The sequence below is a fragment of the Benincasa hispida genome, chromosome 5, assembly GCF_027475165.1.
Source record: "Benincasa hispida cultivar pf3 chromosome 5, pf3_genome.v1.1, whole genome shotgun sequence".
In the NCBI taxonomy this organism is placed as follows: Eukaryota; Viridiplantae; Streptophyta; class Magnoliopsida; order Cucurbitales; family Cucurbitaceae; genus Benincasa; species Benincasa hispida.
Window position 1 is genome coordinate 39,017,713 of NC_143482.1, and position 18,475 is coordinate 39,036,187.

The 18,475-nt window shown below is 32.8% G+C and overlaps 1 protein-coding gene across 1 annotated transcript; it reads left to right on the plus strand.

Annotated features, from left to right (window-relative positions):
* Positions 1-6,636: 6,636 nt before the first annotated feature.
* On the plus strand, positions 6,637-10,070 carry LOC150036124 (uncharacterized). The gene is made up of 3 exons (XM_090313658.1): positions 6,637-6,977; positions 7,926-8,718; positions 9,905-10,070. The coding sequence occupies exon 2, from the start codon at positions 7,935-7,937 to the stop codon at positions 8,703-8,705; it is 771 nt and encodes a 256-aa protein (XP_090169784.1). The 5' UTR covers positions 6,637-6,977; positions 7,926-7,934; the 3' UTR covers positions 8,706-8,718; positions 9,905-10,070.
* The last annotated feature ends 8,405 nt before the right edge of the window (positions 10,071-18,475 follow it).

Genomic DNA, 18,475 nt, shown 5'->3' on the forward strand with positions numbered 1-18,475 from the left:
ACTCGAAAGTAATGTAAACTACCTTTAGTCATTTCCACAACTCATACGGTGTTTTAGAAATACTTTTTGAGGAAACCATGTTCAGAGTATATATCGGATTCTATATTGCATACCCCCAAACGGATTGAGGTAACTGAGCAAAACTCATCATTGATCGAACCATGTTTAACAAAGTTTGGTTTCTCCTTTCTGCAACACCGTTTTGTTGTGGTGTCCTAGATGCTGTGAGTTAGGATTGAATTTCATGATCTACCAAATAGTTCTGAAATTATAAATCCATATACTCACCACCTCGATCTGATCGAAGTGTTTTAATTTTTTTACTTAATAAGTTTTTTTGTTTCGGTCTTGAATTCTTTGAACTTTGAGTTTCAGACTTGTGACTTATTAAGTAAATATAGCCATATCTAAAATAGTCATTAATAAAACTCACTGAACTAAAACTTGGTTGGGAGAGGGACCCTCCGACCCAACTTTCATTATAACCTTAGTCAAGGTGTGTCACTTCTGACTATTACTTATGTCTTTAACTGTAACTCATCAAACAACTTCCATAAAACTTGAAGCATAAAACATAATAACATTTTGTGAATCAGTATCTAGCTTACTAAAAACATATCATGCTTTAAAATCACACATATCATGAATCTTTCAAAACATAGCTTTTAGCTTAGCATTTGTAGAAACTTAGCTTTAGTCTTTAAAACGCATGTTTCGACATAGATACTTAATTGAAAATAAAGCTAACATATCACCTTGGCATTTTTTCCTCAAGTATGTACTTGTTTTATCGCATGGTTTATCATTTTTCATAGTTCTTGTCAATGCGGAACCAATTCAACGCATAACATTCTTCATTAAAAAGTTTTACTGAAACTTGAGTTCATCTCCTGGGATGTGGCTCCTCTGTCCATCACCTTTCCAGTCTCACTAGCCCTACGTATACGAAGCTAGGATCCTATCGCCAACCGTCTCTAAGCTCGATTACCACTTCAAGTTATTGAGCTAAACATACTTTACCAGGAGTCCTTCACATAAACGTCACACGTAGCTTTGTCTTATAGACTTAGCTTTCCCTAATAGTCTGTGCTAACCATTCAGGTTTTGTCTAGGGCAACATACTTCATAAGCACTAGACATTAATCACTTAAGAATATCATGCCTATACCATACCTATCCACACTTTATAAGTTATTAATCTATCAAGCATTCGTAAACATCAGTAAAGTAAATAGTTTGGAAAACATTTGAGGTTGGCTATTGATAATGGGCAGAAATGCACGTTATTACTATAAAACAATGTAGGATTGCGATGGTAAAAATATACAATATTGCGTCCAAAAGCATTAAGTTCACAACATTGCGATCGCATGCGTCCATCGCATTAAAACAACTAACTTTTGTATTTTGTGCAGAAAATGCATTGGCGCAGGGTAGAAATGTGATCCGAAGAAATTAACATCCGAGCACATTAAGAGATTGTGATCGCAAGGCTATGCGATCATTTTCGCTTGCGAAAATCTACTAAAGAAGGTGGCCACCATAGAGCCGGCGCATCAAGTTGGGCGCATCTGGGTTAAAGCTTAATAAATCATGATGGAATAGAAAGCTGATGACGGTTGATTTTGAATTAAGTTGACAAGCCGTTAATGACATACTGTAGCAAGTACACTCAACTTTTCAGTGGCAATTATTCGGCGCATCAGACAAAGAATTAATGTCATCCCATCAGTGCAATCATAAGAGAGAATAAGCTTTTCACCCTAAAGCTCTATAAATACTGAAGGCCACATTTGTTCAAGAGTTCGCCGAGTTTTAGAGTTCACCCAGTTTTTAGAGTTCACCATATAGACGATAGTTAGCCTTGTTCTTAGTTTCCTTATACTTAAAGGCGGAAGCGAGAGAAGGGAAAAGACGCCGGACGATCATCCTAGTCAGCTCGAGAGAGTGCCAGGGAGCGTGTAAAAACAGAGAGAGGACCAACTCTTGCGAGAGTAAGAATATCTTTTGAGTAAAATAGAGAAGAATAGTGTAAAAGCCTTGGGAAGCAAGAAATTGCTACCAGGCATTGTCATTCTGTACTTCGATTATATATATATATATATATATATATATATATATAGAATGGAACTTTCTTTTCTACATTTGTTCACTCTCTTTAAAATACGCATGAGTAGCTAAAACTATCGAATGGGTTGAGAAGTACTTAGCTAACATGACCTAGGATCTTCACTGCATGCGATCATCTTGTCTTATGTCACGCCCAACACCTTTTAGAGTTACTCAAGAGAGATTCTAAAGAAAGAACCTAAGACTTGAGAGAGCTAGGTTAGAATCTAGACTCGAGAGAGCAAGATTAGATCTTCATAAGCAAGAGATAGAGACTTAGAGATAAGCTCTGTTTGCCAACTTGCATCGCATGCACCCTAGAGATAGGTTATGGTAGTATGTGGTCGCCTTGTATATGTGTGTGTCATTCGTCATCACATAGACAAGAATAGAGGCTTAGATGTAAGTCCTATAGACATCATCGTATATATCGCATGCGTTATAAAACTAGAAGCCGTAGCATTTGCATTGAGAGATGATTTGCTGTTGTATGTGTATAGCATGATTACATAACATGAACGCAATTCTAGGAAGTGTTAGCTAAACCCCTTCTCAACCCGTTCCTCCGCATATTCATCGCATCTTTTGTAATATTAACTCTTTTCTCAACTTCGCTACATACACTTTATACTGCAACAACACATCAACCAAACCCTTGATTTATTTGTACCGCAAAGTGATTTAAAAATTACCATTGCATACTGTTTTCCTTAGTCCCTGAGTTCGACCCTGGACTTACCAGACAACTCAGTAGGATTTATACTTGGATCTTGCTGAGAAAACTTGCATGCACAACGCATTGTCCACCATTGCATTCCTTACCATTATTTCATCGCATAACAACATGCATCAGCTATCAATAAGTAACTTTCATTAAAGTATGACTTGCTAAATCATTCATAAACATTTGTAAACATTAGAGTCACTCACAATCTTTGAGAAACCCTTTTAAGATTGACGAGCTTCTCTTACTAATGTCAACCCTGTGAACATATCAATATACTTTAATTACTAGCCATGGTTTCCCTTTTAGACTCACTTTCAGAATTAATCTCACATTTATTCCTTTCGCTTTCAATTCTTTGTAACTTACCTTAGGGCGTCAAGTACTTAGTTGAATTTAAAAGGGCTTAAACTTAAGCTTGTTGCCTCATGTCTAACGGCCACACCTAATACTTAGTAGGATTTTTGGGGTGTCGAACCTACGTTTAGCAAGTAGTTGCCTGTTCACCCAACAAATTCTAGATTCACTTTCTAATTTCAATAACTCGAAATCCAGAACTCATTTTAAGAAAATTCCTATTTCAAACATGTTTAGAATTGTGTTAACAACGTTACCTCAAAATTTAAGCGTAAAACTCTTCGTGGTTTGATTTGGAGCATTAAATCTTTACCAATGGCCCTAAACCGCGAAGCTGCTTGCTTGTTCAACACTTTCTAAGTTTAACTTCCAAAATATGTAACTCAAACCCCAAACCTTATATTGCAAAAGTTACTTCTACAAACTTACTTATAAACGTGATCAATGTTGCCTTAAATTTCCAGCTTGAAATTTTAAGTGGTTCGTCCTAGATCTTGATTTCTTCGTCGACGGCTCGGATTCGCCCAAAAACGAAACCCATAGCTACTTCCTTCCTTCTCTGGCCTACTTTCAACGAGAATTTCTTCCAGTGACTCAGCTGCAGAAATTAGACTCTCAGAGCTTTCCAACGGTACCAAAATCGCTTAATTTGCCCAAAGGAATGTCTAAAATGAGCTCTTGAAGTTCCCTCTTTCTTTTTTATACCACCGCCCAGCCATCTGCATGAAATCTCCTTAAGCCACCTCACCCACTAGCGGAGATTAAGGGCTAAGATTAAGCCAACTGTCCAGATTACTTAGGGTTTAAAACTGAACGTTTCGTGCAAAACCTGATACTCGAAGGAAAACTCGATGGTAATTTGGTAAATACTCGATGAAAATTCCAATGTTATCCCGGAAAATACTTGATGGAAAAACTCGATGCTTGATGGGATACTTGATGCTCGATGGCTTGCTCGACGTACGATCCTTCCTCTAACACACATACGCGATGCACGATCCTTCCTCGATTGCACATACTCGATCACGATCCTTCCTCGATCGCACATACTTGATGCTTGATGGCATTTTCTTGATGCCTGTCTTGTGCTTACTCGATGCTCAACCACCATTTTTCACGACCAATACTTAGGCAAACTTTCTTTTTGCAAGGCTATCTTATTAAGCACCCGATAACCAAGTTTCTCATACTTAAACGTTTCCCTCTTCATTTTCTTATCCTTAAACATAATTAAGTGAGGTAATTAAAACTCGGGTTTTACAATATACTTCCGTCCACTCGATATAACCATGATTAGTAAGTTAATCATTCATAGGTTGTTCATAATTACAGCTGGGTCGACGCTTTGCCCCCTGTAATTACATATTGTTTCTTAAGTCCCACCGACCTTCTAATAAACAATTGGTTTGTGGTTCAACTACCGAACCGAGTCCTTCTCGAGTTAATGAGAGGGTGAGACCCCTTGTTCGAGATCCAGAGTCATCACTTAAGAGAACAACCTATCTACTATCCCTAAAATCAGGTAGGAGTGAATTCCATCTTGCAGGACAATATCCTCAGCTATCTACCTGGTCTTATCCCTAAAATGATAGGCTTATTGAGTCTATGAACTCGGACCACTCTCACCCATGCAGTTTAAAGGAAAATTCTGAATAAATAGGATTTCATAGTTAGTTCAAGATTAAGATCGAGTTACCTAGGTCATCATATTGAAACAGTCAGGCTTAACAGAAAATGACGTTATAAAGTAAAAGTGACTATTTCGCAATCCGATCATATGCAAACTCATTACATAGGACACCCTCACTCACATGTCTTCACATGAACGATTCAAGATCATATCGTTTGTATCAAATACAAAGTGTGCTACATCCATAGTGTCCTTAAAATAAGGTACCCAACCTTATTCCTATACTATAGACCGTTTTGGCTATTATTCGAACTTGATCCACTTTTATGTCTTCACATATAGTTCAAATATTCATGCTATAGCAAATGGTTCTTAGTTTATTGGATTTAGGGTTCTTAAATGCAATTCACATATCCAATAACATCATTACTGAATAAACCTCAATAACAACTTAATTGTAAAATAGAATATGTTAATTGTTTACAAACCACGAATTTTATGACATAAAACCCAACTGTATTTACCATTCAATCCAAGCAAGCAAGCTATATTAGCTTTACATCTCGTTCTTGATATTAGTCGAGCATATGAAACACTTTCTCTTTGGTTGTCTACTCGACGAAACCCTTCTTTTGAGCAACAAAAAACAACTTTAGAAATATCTCCATTTTTTTTTTGTGATATCTTTTCCTTACATTGAAACTAATATTCCTCCATAATTGACATAAAATTGATATGCTTCATCAATAGAACTAAACTTCATTCCAACTATCGACTCAAATTTAGTACTAATAGTAGGCTCTATGTTTTTCCCCAAATGAACTTCATCAAAATTAGTATTAATTTTAGAGAGAGCATCATCTTCCAGGTAGGTATGTTTGTATCTCTTATGTTCTCCATGGCTTCAAAAAATGATGTTCAAATCACAACAATCATAATATGAATTCATAACAAATCAATAAAAACATTAAAAATTAAATAAAGAAAAATCTACAGCAATGCAACACAATTCAATATAAAAAACTCATTTTGATCATTTTTTCTACTATAAAATAAAAGAATAAAAATATAATAGTGAACTCAAACCTGAAATCACAAGGCGATAGGCTTAGGCAGTTAGATGACGTTAATGATCGACAAAAGGAGAAAAAAAATATGACCACCAACGACGAACTGATGAGAAGACAAATCGTCTCAGTCCAAGAATGAGAAACAAAAATGAACCCACATGAACATGGACTGAGGTACGCTGGTTAAACGCTGGTAAAATACTTGAGAAAGTGCCAACGAGAAGTCTTTTTTCTAAGAAGCCAACCAAAGAAAGATGAAAATAAGAAAATTAAAGATGAAGTATCTTTGGGTTTCTTCTGCAAGACGACGCTCACAATGTTTTAGGAAAAAAACAAAAAAAGAGCCAAAGAAATGTCGATGTAACAGACTTTAGTTTAGATAAAATATTAAGAAGCTCTAGGCATGGACTTGGTTATTATAATACTAAGTTATTATAGTTGAGTTATAATGGTTTGTGTTTGGATATAAATTATTTTAGTTTGAATTATAATCATATGTGTTTGAGCTGTAAATTATTTTAGTTTAGGAAGGATAACAAAAAATTAAAAAAGAATAAATTTAAAATAGTAAAAACGATAGCAAATATTAGTAATTGAGAGTTTGAAATAGTATTTATTAGAGTGGTTATTATAGTCTTAGGATTTATCTATTATAAAATGAATAAAAATCTAACCCAATAAATACTTGCCACGTGGGCTGTCCCATCAGCACCTAAGTTAACTTAACCTAACCCGTTCCTTTTCCTATCTCTCTCCACAGCCCCAAAAATTCTCTTTCCCCATTCTCTTTCTTCCCATCTCCACCAGTTCGCCGCCGGCACCCTTTTTGCCGCAGCCGCAGCCGCCGGGTGGCCCAACCACACGTCGGTGCCATTATATGTGTCTCTTTATCGCAACTGCACTGCCACGCCGCCCCTCATTTACCTCCGCCACATGATTCGCTGCATTCTTCTGCCGGCCCAACTCTCAATCTTCCTCAATCTTCTGCAACTTTCTGTCGTCCGCCATTAATCACTTTCTTCAGCCTTCCAGTTGGTTTCCCCATTTTCTCGTAGGAGTTTTCTCGACCCTCCGTTCTCCTTTCCTGGTATTGTATCCGTTTCTTTTACTTTCTTTTGATTTCAATTGCTTTCTTTCCATTCTGATTGATTTTGGGTTTAATCGCTTAATTCCACTAATTTGTTTCGTAACGAAACGTGTTTGTGCACAATTATGTGGCTGTCGCTTTTTACTCATGTCGGAATCCGAATCGAGTTGTTTGATTTGCTTGATGGTTTCGAAGAAAATTGAATTGAGGGGTCTTTTATGGTGATTTGTTCTCGTTAATTTTGCTTCCGTTTTACTTCTTGACTTGTTTTACCTGTCTCTTTTCTCATGTTCTTATAAAAATGAGAAATCGGGGTCCCATTGTTGATGGAAGTGAAGGTTCTGATCCCGCCTTGTAGGAACATATTATTATACCGTGAACGAATTGCTTGGAGATTGTCTGGGAACCATCTGAGGAAAGAACTACTGAGAGTTGTGCACTCAGAAGTTGTGGTTGGGTTTTTTAAGAAAAAAAATTCAATGGTTCTTATATAAAAGATTGTTTCATCCCGCCACCACCAACCGCTTCCTATTAATCAGTGGAGTCCCTTCTGATATTGATTCCCATCCCCCATCCTTCTCCATGTTAGAACGTTGTTCATTCATTTATTATTGCACCTGGTTGCCTCTCCCCTTCAGGTGATCAAGAGACTTTGTCTTCTTGAGGTGTGCATTGCGCTTTGAAAATACTGGACATAGAGAGGGTTTTTTCTTTCTTTCTTCTTCATTATTATTATCTTTTAATCTTGCTTTGTGTTTCCTTCGCACATTTCACTCTTAGATACTTTCCTTGTTATAGAGAGAGTGCACTCAGCTATCTCCCTTGCTTGGATTTGGGTTTGACTTGCTGCGGTGTTTTCTTTTGGTTACAATTGTTTCTTATAATACACACACACATACGTATATGTAGAAAATCACTCATCTCTTATTATTCATATTTTCATGACAGGTCCGGCACATGTCCTCTTTCAGAATTGCACAAATTCACCTAGTGAGTTCTCATCGTGAGGTTTATGAACCGTGTGATGATTCGTTTGCTTTAGTTGATGCACTTTTAGCTGACCGAGTGAAATTGTTAAATCATCATCCAACATTGTGCTTGGAAGTTGGCTGTGGTAGTGGCTATGTTATAACATCTCTTGCTCTTATTCTGGGAAAGGAAGCTTCTGGAACCCATTATATTGCTACAGATATCAATCCGCATGCAATCAGAGTCACCCAGGAGACTCTAGAAGCACATGGGGTTCATGCAGAGTTGGTATCCACTGACATTGCATCTGGTTTGGAGCAGCGACTGGCTGGATCAGTTGATGTGTTGGTTGTGAATCCACCCTACGTTCCAACGCCAGAGGATGAAGTGGGTCGGGATGGAATTGCCTCTGCTTGGGCGGGAGGGGAAAATGGCCGAAGTGTCATCGATAGGATATTGCCAGTTGCAGATGTTCTTTTGTCTGAAAAGGGCTGGCTGTACATGGTTACTCTTACAGCGAATAATCCCTCTCAGATATGCCTTCAAATGAGAGAAAAGGGCTATGCTAGTAGAATCATTGTGCAGAGATCAACTGAAGAAGAGAGTCTTCATGTGATAAAGTTTTGGAAGGATGCTGATCTTCAAGTTGATGGAAAAGATTCAACACATAAAACAGGCCCTGGAAGGGTTGTGGAGTCTCTAATTTCACAACTTCCTCGTCTCTCTTTTTGGAGAAACAACAGCAACACTAACAGATGAATGAGTTATCAGAGTACGTTTCAAGACTTACTTGTCTCATCTTGTGATCCATTGTTTTTATTTTAATTTTCTGCGCTCTTGTGCTTTCCCTTTTACACTCGACCAAGTAGCTGTCACTGAAGGTTTCATTTTAGTGAAAGCAATAAGTTTTCATCCCTTAGTTTGCCGTCTTTCTTGTCCCATTATTGATGTCGTCTTTCTTATCCCATTATTGATGTCGTCTTTCTTATCCCATTATTGATGTCGTCTTTCTTATCCCATTATTGATGTTTCTCCTCACTGCCCGTTTACGCTAACTAGTGAAGCATCAAGTTCAATGGTGTTAACCTAATTATCTTGTCTAGGTTAGCTCATTCTTCCTTGTTTTAATTTCTTTCATATTATCTAACCATGCACGGAGACTTCGAAAGAAAAATTGCTTATATGTAGGCTTCATTTGATAACAATTTCATTTTTTGTTTTGTTTTTTTTTTTTTGCATTTTTTTGAAAATTTAAAAATTAAGTTTATAAATATACTACTTTGACCAATGAATTTCTCTGTTTTGTTATTCACTTTTTACTTATGTATTAAAAAACCAAGTCAAATTTTGATAGTTAAAAAAAATAGTTTTTAAAAAACTTTTTTGTTTTCAGAATTCGACAAAGAATTTAAATGGTGTTCTATATAAAGATGAAAACCATAGTAAGAAAATTAGTTAGAGACGAGCATAATTTTCAGAATCTAAAAGCAAGAAGTCAAATGGATATCAAATGGGGGTTGTAGTGATTCAATTTCAACCTCTAATCATCATGGGCTGAACTAGCGGTCAATAAGGGTCATAGGTTTAACAAAGAACTCATCTACTTAGGATTTAACTTATGAGTTTTCTTGACACTTAAATGTTGTAGTACAGATTCTCCCATGAGATTAGTTGAGGTGTATGCAAGCGGGTCTGCACAGACACTCCTTACCCCAAGAAAAAGAAAAAAAAAGTGATCTTTTAATTCCACACATTTGCAGCCTAAACTTTCACAGCCTTTTGTTACCTGCATGCAAGGGCCTTATATACCAATTGACCTCCAAAGTTTTGAAGTTAAAGCCAGTAGACGCATGCATACTTTTGCTTTGTGTATAATATTAGTTTTAACGTGGTAGATTGAAACTTCTATGGCGTATAGATTAATTTGATTAGCCTTCTTGGTTGTGCCTCTCTTGCAGGACGTGAGACTCATCTGCTCATCCTCCATTGTTACAAACAACAAGTCTAACCTTCCAACTTTGTGCATTCCACATGTGCATAGTGTTCGTTTATGAAGCACAGATATATATACGATTATACGATACAGATACGATCGGATACGACGATTTGTTAATTTCTTAAAAACTAAGATACAGATACGTCTAAGAATACGTCATTATATATATATATATATATATATATATATATATATATATATATTTTTAAAAAATGTTAAAGATATATTTTTTTTTTCTTAAAAAAATCTAGGATATAGATAAATTTAGCATACAAGTTAATAACAATAGCACAAAATAGAATACAAACACTGAAATACAATATAAAAAAAGCAACATCTAAGATGTTGAAGTACAATAGTTAATAAAATGCAATAGAAAAGTGACTCATATTACAAAGAAGAAGAAGAAAATTAGAGGGAGAAGTATGAAGATAAACGAAGAACTTCTTCATTGAATTATTGAAGATATCCAAATGGTTTATATTTTGGTGGACTTTGTGGGGACTCAAATGTGAAGATGGAGATTAGATGATTCTAGGGTTTGGTCCTTTTATTTATTTTTTTTCTTTTAGTTTTGGACTCGAGTAGTGAACTTTTTAAATAGGTTGCCTAGTTTTAGATTGGGAAAGATTAGATGAGTTGTTTGTCTTTTTTCTTTAAAAAAAAGTATGCATAGAAATATACGTCAAATTGTGTGTTAGATACGTATATGGAAAGTATCTAGAAATATCGGTGAAGTGTTTGTGTTTCATAAGTTTTCGTTTTTGTAAATGCAAATTCCTTTATTTTGATCCTATAATTGCTTAGAGATTTGTCATATAGTCAATACCATCATTATCACCTGCTGAGCTTAAAACTTTAAGCTCTTAGATCTTAGGAATCATGGTTTCATTGCCAAGGATCTATGAATTGGGCTGCTGCTGTTACATATTAACAATTTGTCTGAATGTTTTTGATATGTCATTTGTGACAATCTCAGCTCATACTAGTTCTCATCTGATCATTCAGTTTTGTCACCATTTTTTTTTTTCTTTTCATTCTATTTCTGTCTCTTAGTCCATTGAAGGTTCAATTTCATTTGGTCAAGTTTGTTTCTTTCTTTGCGAGCATCAGTAGCTTAATCCTTTGCTCACAACAAGTTAAGATTGATTTTGAAATAGTTAAAATCATTTTTACCATTTTAAAAGTCATTTGTCATTTTCAAAATGATTCCTTTAACGATTGAAAATCAATTTGAACGATGTTTAAGTTGCAGTTAAGGGTGTAAAATTAAATTAAAGTTTTTTTTTTTTTTTTTTTTGTTTAATCATGTTCATTGCTTAAATAGTTTTTTTTAAAGAAAAATGTCTATTAGTTTTTGGTATTTCATTTTGTCTAACTCTATTAAATTGTCGACGCGGCTCAACTGTCATAATAAATTTGTGTTATTAACTTTGAGGTTAGATGTCTGAGTTATCTTATATATTGTAAAAAAAAAAAAACTTAATTAAATTAAATGCGTCAATACGTGCTTGACTTTTTGTGGGTTAGGAAAAGAATTCTTAGAAAAATCGAACCCTTGCAAGTTAACTTTGAAAAAAAGGTATTAAATCTGCACATATTTTTCTCGTAATTTCCAATTGCACTTTCCAAATATTAGAAAGTTCTAAAAAACTAGTTGTGATCGGGGCCCAAATGCAAGGGAGTTGATTCATGAGGCATCTATAGCTTTACAATATGATACTTCAAGCGAGGACATAGCCTGTGTTTGTCACGCACATCCCACAAGCCAATTCATATAAGATGCGGATTTCAACGTGTGTTCTTTCATATTTTCTTCTTAATCTATAATTTCAATTTTATCGAATGGAGCTTTGAAATGACTTTTGCTAGTCGTTTATTTTCCTTGTCACTCTCTTCAGTGAAGGTTTGAAGTTTTTCAAATACAGAATTGCTATTTTCCACCTTCCATTTGGCTCTACTTACAATAATATGTTATGCTTTTTATACTTGAGTGCCAAATAAAAATGAAATCGGAATATGTTAGAACAGTTGAATCGTCGAAGTTTGGTCGATTTATGGAAATATTAATATCGATGTAAATCTTGAAGAATTTTATGAAAATTGTTATATTTAGTTGATGAAACTTTGACTGTAACTTAATTAGACTATGATTTACCGTTTTTAATCATCATTTCTTTAAGTAAGACAACAGTTTTGGATTGCTGTAGAAAAAGATAAAAGTGAATAAAAGTAAATCATAATTGTTCTTTTGTGTTTGGTAAAATAGATTGGGATTAAATCTATTAAAATCACTTTTAAAAATAAAATATTTGTAATGCACAGTAGAATAAGAGAAAAAAATCTAAAAATATATTACATTTTTAAAATATTTGCAAATATGGATGAGTTGAATAGTCAATCTTTGATTTTTTTTTTTTTTAATTTTCAATTTCGCCCTCCCTTGTTTTATTTTGTTGTACAACTTTTTTTAGCCTTTTTATTTTATTTCTCTTATTTGATTTTTGCTTCTTCCCTCCCTATTTTAATTTTTTCATTTGATTTTCTTTCTTAATTTTTGCTTCTTCTCTTTTTTTTTTTTTTTTTTAATTTTTTTTATTCTTTCATTTATCCAATTTTTGCTTCTTTCTTTTATTTTTTTATTTTCTTTCATTTCCTTCTTTTTTTTTCTTTTCTTTTCTTTCTTCAGTTTTTTATTATTCTTTTTTTTATTTTCTTTCTTCAGCTCTTACTTATTCCTTTTTTTTAATTTTTATTTTCTTCTATTTCTCCGATTTTTGCTTCTTCCCTTATATTTTTTATTATTTTATTTTCTTATCTTTCTCCGATTTTTTACTTCTTCTCTTTCTCTTTCTTTTTCCTTTTTAGTTTTTCTTTCATTTTTCCAGTTTTTGTTTCCTTTTTTCTATTTAATTTTCTTTTTTTTTTCTTCAGTTTTTTTCTTCTCTCTCTTATTTTTAAAATTTTTCTTTCCTTTATTTGAATTTTTTCTTCTTCCCATTTTTTTCACAAGAATTATGAGGCTGAGTTCCATACGCATGACTTGAAAGTATTCAATTCATAAGTGACTTAACACCAACAACCCAATCATCAAGTTTGATTATTATAATAAATAATAAATATAAATAACAAATGAAAGTCTATCAGTGATAGCCACTAATATTTTCTATCATTGATAGCTTAATCTTTGATTATATTTTCGTAGTTAATAGCCACTTGTAGAAATCTATCATTGATAGTCAGCTTAGTGAATTTAATTAATAAAGTTGAATATCGAACTAAAATATAAGTGTAATGCCTAGAAGTTATCACTAATAGAATGTTTATTAGTGATAGAAGCTATCATCGAAAAGAAAAGAGACTTATACATGTTTGGAAAGGACAAGAAAGGGGCAAAAAGGTGTTCAGTGGTTATGATTGATAGAAGCTACTACTAATAGCATGTTACCAATGATAGGAGCTAATACTAATAGCATGTTATCGATGATAGAAGTTATCTGATAACACGTTATCGGTGATAGAAGCTACCATTGATAGCACGTTATCAGTGATAGAGAACTATCACTGCTCTATCACTGATAGCATGATATTAGTGAGATCGTTGATAGCATCTTATTAATGATGTTATCAGTGAAAGAAGCTATCACTGATAACCACAATATGAGTGATGTTAGTGATATCGGTGATAAAACTTAAGTGATATCTATATATCGAGTTTCTTTTAAAGGTGATAACCAGTTATAGAAATTTGTCATTAATAGCCTTAAGTGTTAATATTTCAAGGTTGATTCTAATTGATGAAAGTCTATCAGTGATAATGACTAATAGCTGCTATCAGTGATAAAAGATTATTAGTGATAACTACTATGGTAATCAAAGTTGTTGGTTTTCTTTCAAAGTTGATCACTATTTATAAATCTATCATTGATAGCCACTGATAGCCTTAAGTAGTAATATTTCAACGTTGATTCCAATTGATGAAAGTGAATCAATGATAGCTAATAATAATTGATAGCAAATTAAAAGTTAATATTTCAAGATTGTATTAATTTTTCTAAAATTGAAAGCTATTGCTGATTGCAACTATCATCGATAGCAATTGATAGAAGCTATCAACGATAGCAGCTGATAGAACCTATCAGTGGTCATCACTGATAGCTGCTATCAGTGATAGCTTTTAATTTGAGAAAACCGGGAAGAAGCGAAAAAAATGGTGGCTAGGTATGAGTTTTTTAGTCTTTTACTATTTTTTGATCTATATATGCAATTATTTTATCCTTGTACTACATATTCTATTATTTTGGGCTTAATTCTATGCAACTAGCCCTTAAAAATATGTTCATTTCACGTCTATTTTAAAATCATTTTTCCTACTAGCTTTTGAATTCTTCTAAAGTCAGGAACGGTCTTAAACTAATTTTCAATTTTGAGTTTTATTGTTTAAAATTAAGATTTATTTCATAAATTTATTTCTTTTTCACCTAATCAAATCTTATCTTCTGTTTTTTTTAATAAAATTATTTCTCTTAATATTTAAAAATGAATTTAGAGTAAATAAAATACATCTTTCTAAACAATTATTTAAACTTATATATTATGAAAAAATAAAAGTTTTAGTAATAGACATATTTTAACCATTCTAACTCAAACTAGATTATTTCCCATTTGGTAAAATTTGATTTTTGGTCTTTGTTTTTTAAAGTTAAGTATATTTCATCAACATTTTTTTACAATGATTTGTATATTTCTTTAATACAATGGTTGAATTCTTAGCCAAATTTCAAAAACAAAAACAGTCTTTTGAAAACTACTTCTTCTTTTTTTTTTTGTTTTGTTTTGTTTTTTTTTTAATTCTCAAAAGTTGGTTTGGGTTTTTTAACCATTAGTGAAAAGTAGATAACAAAAGAAATTTAGAAGTGAAAGTAGTATCCATAAACTTAGTTTTTAAAAATAAAAACAAATAACAAAATGATTACTAAACGAGGCCTTAGGTTTAATTACTACTTTTGTCATTGTATTTGTTCATTTTGGTCTCTCTACTTTCAAAATATTAATTTTGGTCCTATACTTTTAATTTTGGTTCATTTTGATCTCTATTTTTTAAAAAAATGTTTATTTTAGTCATTGTGCTTTCAACTTTGGTTCATTTTGGTCATTGATCTTTTAAAAACTGACAATTTTTATCCTTTAAAAGTAAAAATGAAGGGACCAATATGACAACTTTTTAAGAGTGAAAAGACCAAAATGAATTAAAGTTAAAAGTACAAGGACTGAAATGAATATTTCTAAAGTATATGAACCAAAATGAACCAAAGTTAAAAGTGTAGGACCAAAATGAATAATATGAAAGTATAAGAACCAAAATGAACCAAAACCAAAAGTATAGAGACTAAAGTAGTATTTAAACCTAGTATTTATTTACTAGACACTAATACCTACTTTTTCAAGTTTCAAGCTTAAATTTACCAAACACTAATTTACTTCATTTCACAGCTGATATTCTAAAAGTACAGTTGTCAGCAATTATTTTAAAAACTACAACAATCCCAAACGAATGCTTAGGTAATATTTATTATTTCGTAATCAAAACAGGTGTAATCATAATGAGTTTCCATTGATGTATCAAATCATAATGAACCTTAATTACAAACGCAATTATATTTTTTTTATCACGTTTACTTAGACATTTTGCAAACGTAATCAGATTACGATTGAGACAACTTACTTTGTAAAGATAATATTACTAAACTACCATCTAGGTTTAAAAAATTTTACGCCAATCAATGATCAAACCGATTTGAGACCAAAACAAGGGTTTTCTCGATCATGAATGAATGATCTAAAAATGAAATCGATGAAAGTAATTAGAACCATAAAATTGAAAAGCTTGAACCGAACTAACATAGCTAATTTATACAAAAACCAAAATTTTCTCCAAATTTCATCGAAATGGGTAAAAATGAAATTCTCCTTATCAAAATCTCGAAATTTCCGACCATGAGCATAACCAAGTCGAGTAGGGAAAAAAAAAAAACAAAATTACCACTGAAAAGTCTTCATAGGTTCAATGAGATTGACGAGATTTTGATGAGTTGGTCCATCTATTCCTCTGTGATTTCATCTTTGAACTTCTCTATCAAAATGTGCATCACCATGCCTTCCCCCATCACTTTGATAAAAAGAAAAAAAAAAGCAATAGTTTGGAAGGCTTGAAACTGTACGGTGAAATGAAGGCAATTTCTCTTTTTATACAAATACAATGTGTCAAACTAACATAATGGCAAGTGTGAGGATACCTTCTCGAAGATCCGAGTCGAGAAAATTTACTGTACTACGATAGTATGCACAATTTTCTATATCATTGTAAGTTATTGTGTGACACACTTTTAAAAATAAAGTGAGATCTACTGACATTAATGTTAGGTCGATAAATTTTTACGAAGACAAATTTTTATAGTATAAATAGCGAGAGAGTATAGTATTCTCGTAGTACTAGAAAAATTTCCTTGAAAAGCTCGGTGAATTTCTTTGGTCAAGGACTCGTCTTTAAACCATTTCCATCTGGTCACATAAGCCACTCCCATCTTGTCTAGCTCATTCTCATCCGTTTTTGCCCAAATCATCTAATTTTGGTTAAACACACTAAATACAATTAAATACAACTCTGCTTCTATCGAACCCTTTTTAATACAATTATTTAAATTAGAATCTAATTTTTGAACTTGTCAGGAAGCACCTATCTAAATACAATTCTATTTCCTTTCAACTCCTTGTTATTGAATTTTGTTTTTAAATTTCCTATCAACCAAGCTCTAAATTTTTGCACATAAACTATTCTTTTTACATTCGTCACCCTATCATCGTGGCCGTTGATTACCTTTCTCATATCCTACACTTGGATTTGTTTTAAAATTTTGTATCGTCTTCCTAGCTCTTTAACATCACATAACATCTTAGATTTAGACCTTGATTATAATGGATTAGATTTATTTTCATTATAGATAGTAGATTGGAGCATTTTTAAACTTTTTTTTTCTTGTAAGACTAAGAGTATTAATGCAACTTTTTAAAGTTTAGGAATATTTGAATCTGAGTACTAATAGTTTGTGTTCATATATTGATAATAAGAGTATTTTTGAAAATTCAAAAGTATTTTTGAAATAGAACATCGAGTTTTAAACTAATCACAATGATATTTTTGAACTATTTTTAGAAGTTAAAAGGGTATTTTTGCTATAAAGTAGAAAGCTTAGGGGTCGAAACTGCATAAAATTATGTTTATAAACAGATAATGGTGTGCAGACTTTTGCATGGAGAAAGCCACGCCTTGGATTCTTATAATATGTTTATAAAATATAAAGAGGCTGTGATTTGCAAAACAAGCTTATATTAAATTAGTAAAGAAAAAGATACCTTTTTACAAGCCTATTCAACATTCTCTCTAAAATTCCTTTCCTATCTCTGTCTTCTTCGCGTTTCATTTTTTTTTTGTTATTCTTATTTTTTCCCTTTTTAATTTTATTTATTTTATTTTTGTTCTTTTTAGTAAGTAAAATCTAAATAAAACTTGCATACTTTATTATTTGACAAATGACATATATATAGTCAATGGATACAACCAAATAACAAACTATAACAAACTCAACAAAATAACTCCTAAAACTCCCCCTCAAGATGGAGGAGATATATCTATGATTCAGATCTTGGACATTCAGGAACGTAAGAAAGGAACAATAACTGCTTTAGTGAACACAATAACTAGTTGCAAATGAGATTTGATCGGCATCAATCTGATAACATTTTGAACAACGTCCTGGATAAAATGACAGTCTAGTTTGGTATGTTTTGTTCGATTCATGAAATATTGGATTAGTTGCTATATGGATAGCACATCATTATCACAAAAAATCAATGAAGGAGAAGGAACATCAACATATAACTCTTTTAATAACTGTCCAAGCCATAGAAGCTCAATTGTTATTGCTGCAAAAGCTCTATATTCGGCCTTTGCGGAAGACCAAGACACAATGAGCCACTTTTTAGCTTTCCAACTTACTAAATTATCTCCAAGAAATATACAAAAACTAGTGATGGATTTTCTAGCATCGGGACATGACCCTCAATTTGCATTTGAAAATGCTCGAAGGGAGAAGTTAGATGAAGCTTGAAGAAAAATTCGTTGCCCTAGTGAATTCTTGAGAAAGCATAACAAGGAAAGAGTAGCATCATAATGAGGTTGTCGACGCTTTGAGACAAATTAATTGAGTTTGTGTACTGCAAAGGTGATATATAAAGGAATAGAATTCCTTTGCGGAAGCGTGTGAATGTTGTTCATTTGGTTTCCAATTTGTAAACATAAAATACGGAGAAGAACATAAATGTACAAGATAAACAATTCTATCTAAGAATACTTCTAAGAAGGAGAAGTGATCAATATGAAGCTTACCCTTGAAGACTTTCTTTTGGATGTTTCCTTTCCAAGTCACGAACAACCTCGAACATGATCTCCCTTGTACGAGACATTCCATTGACA

Bases quoted from the DNA above. Each gene is read 5' to 3' on its own strand.
- LOC150036124 (XM_090313658.1), top strand. From the start codon at position 7,935: ATGTCCTCTTTCAGAATTGCACAAATTCACCTAGTGAGTTCTCATCGT.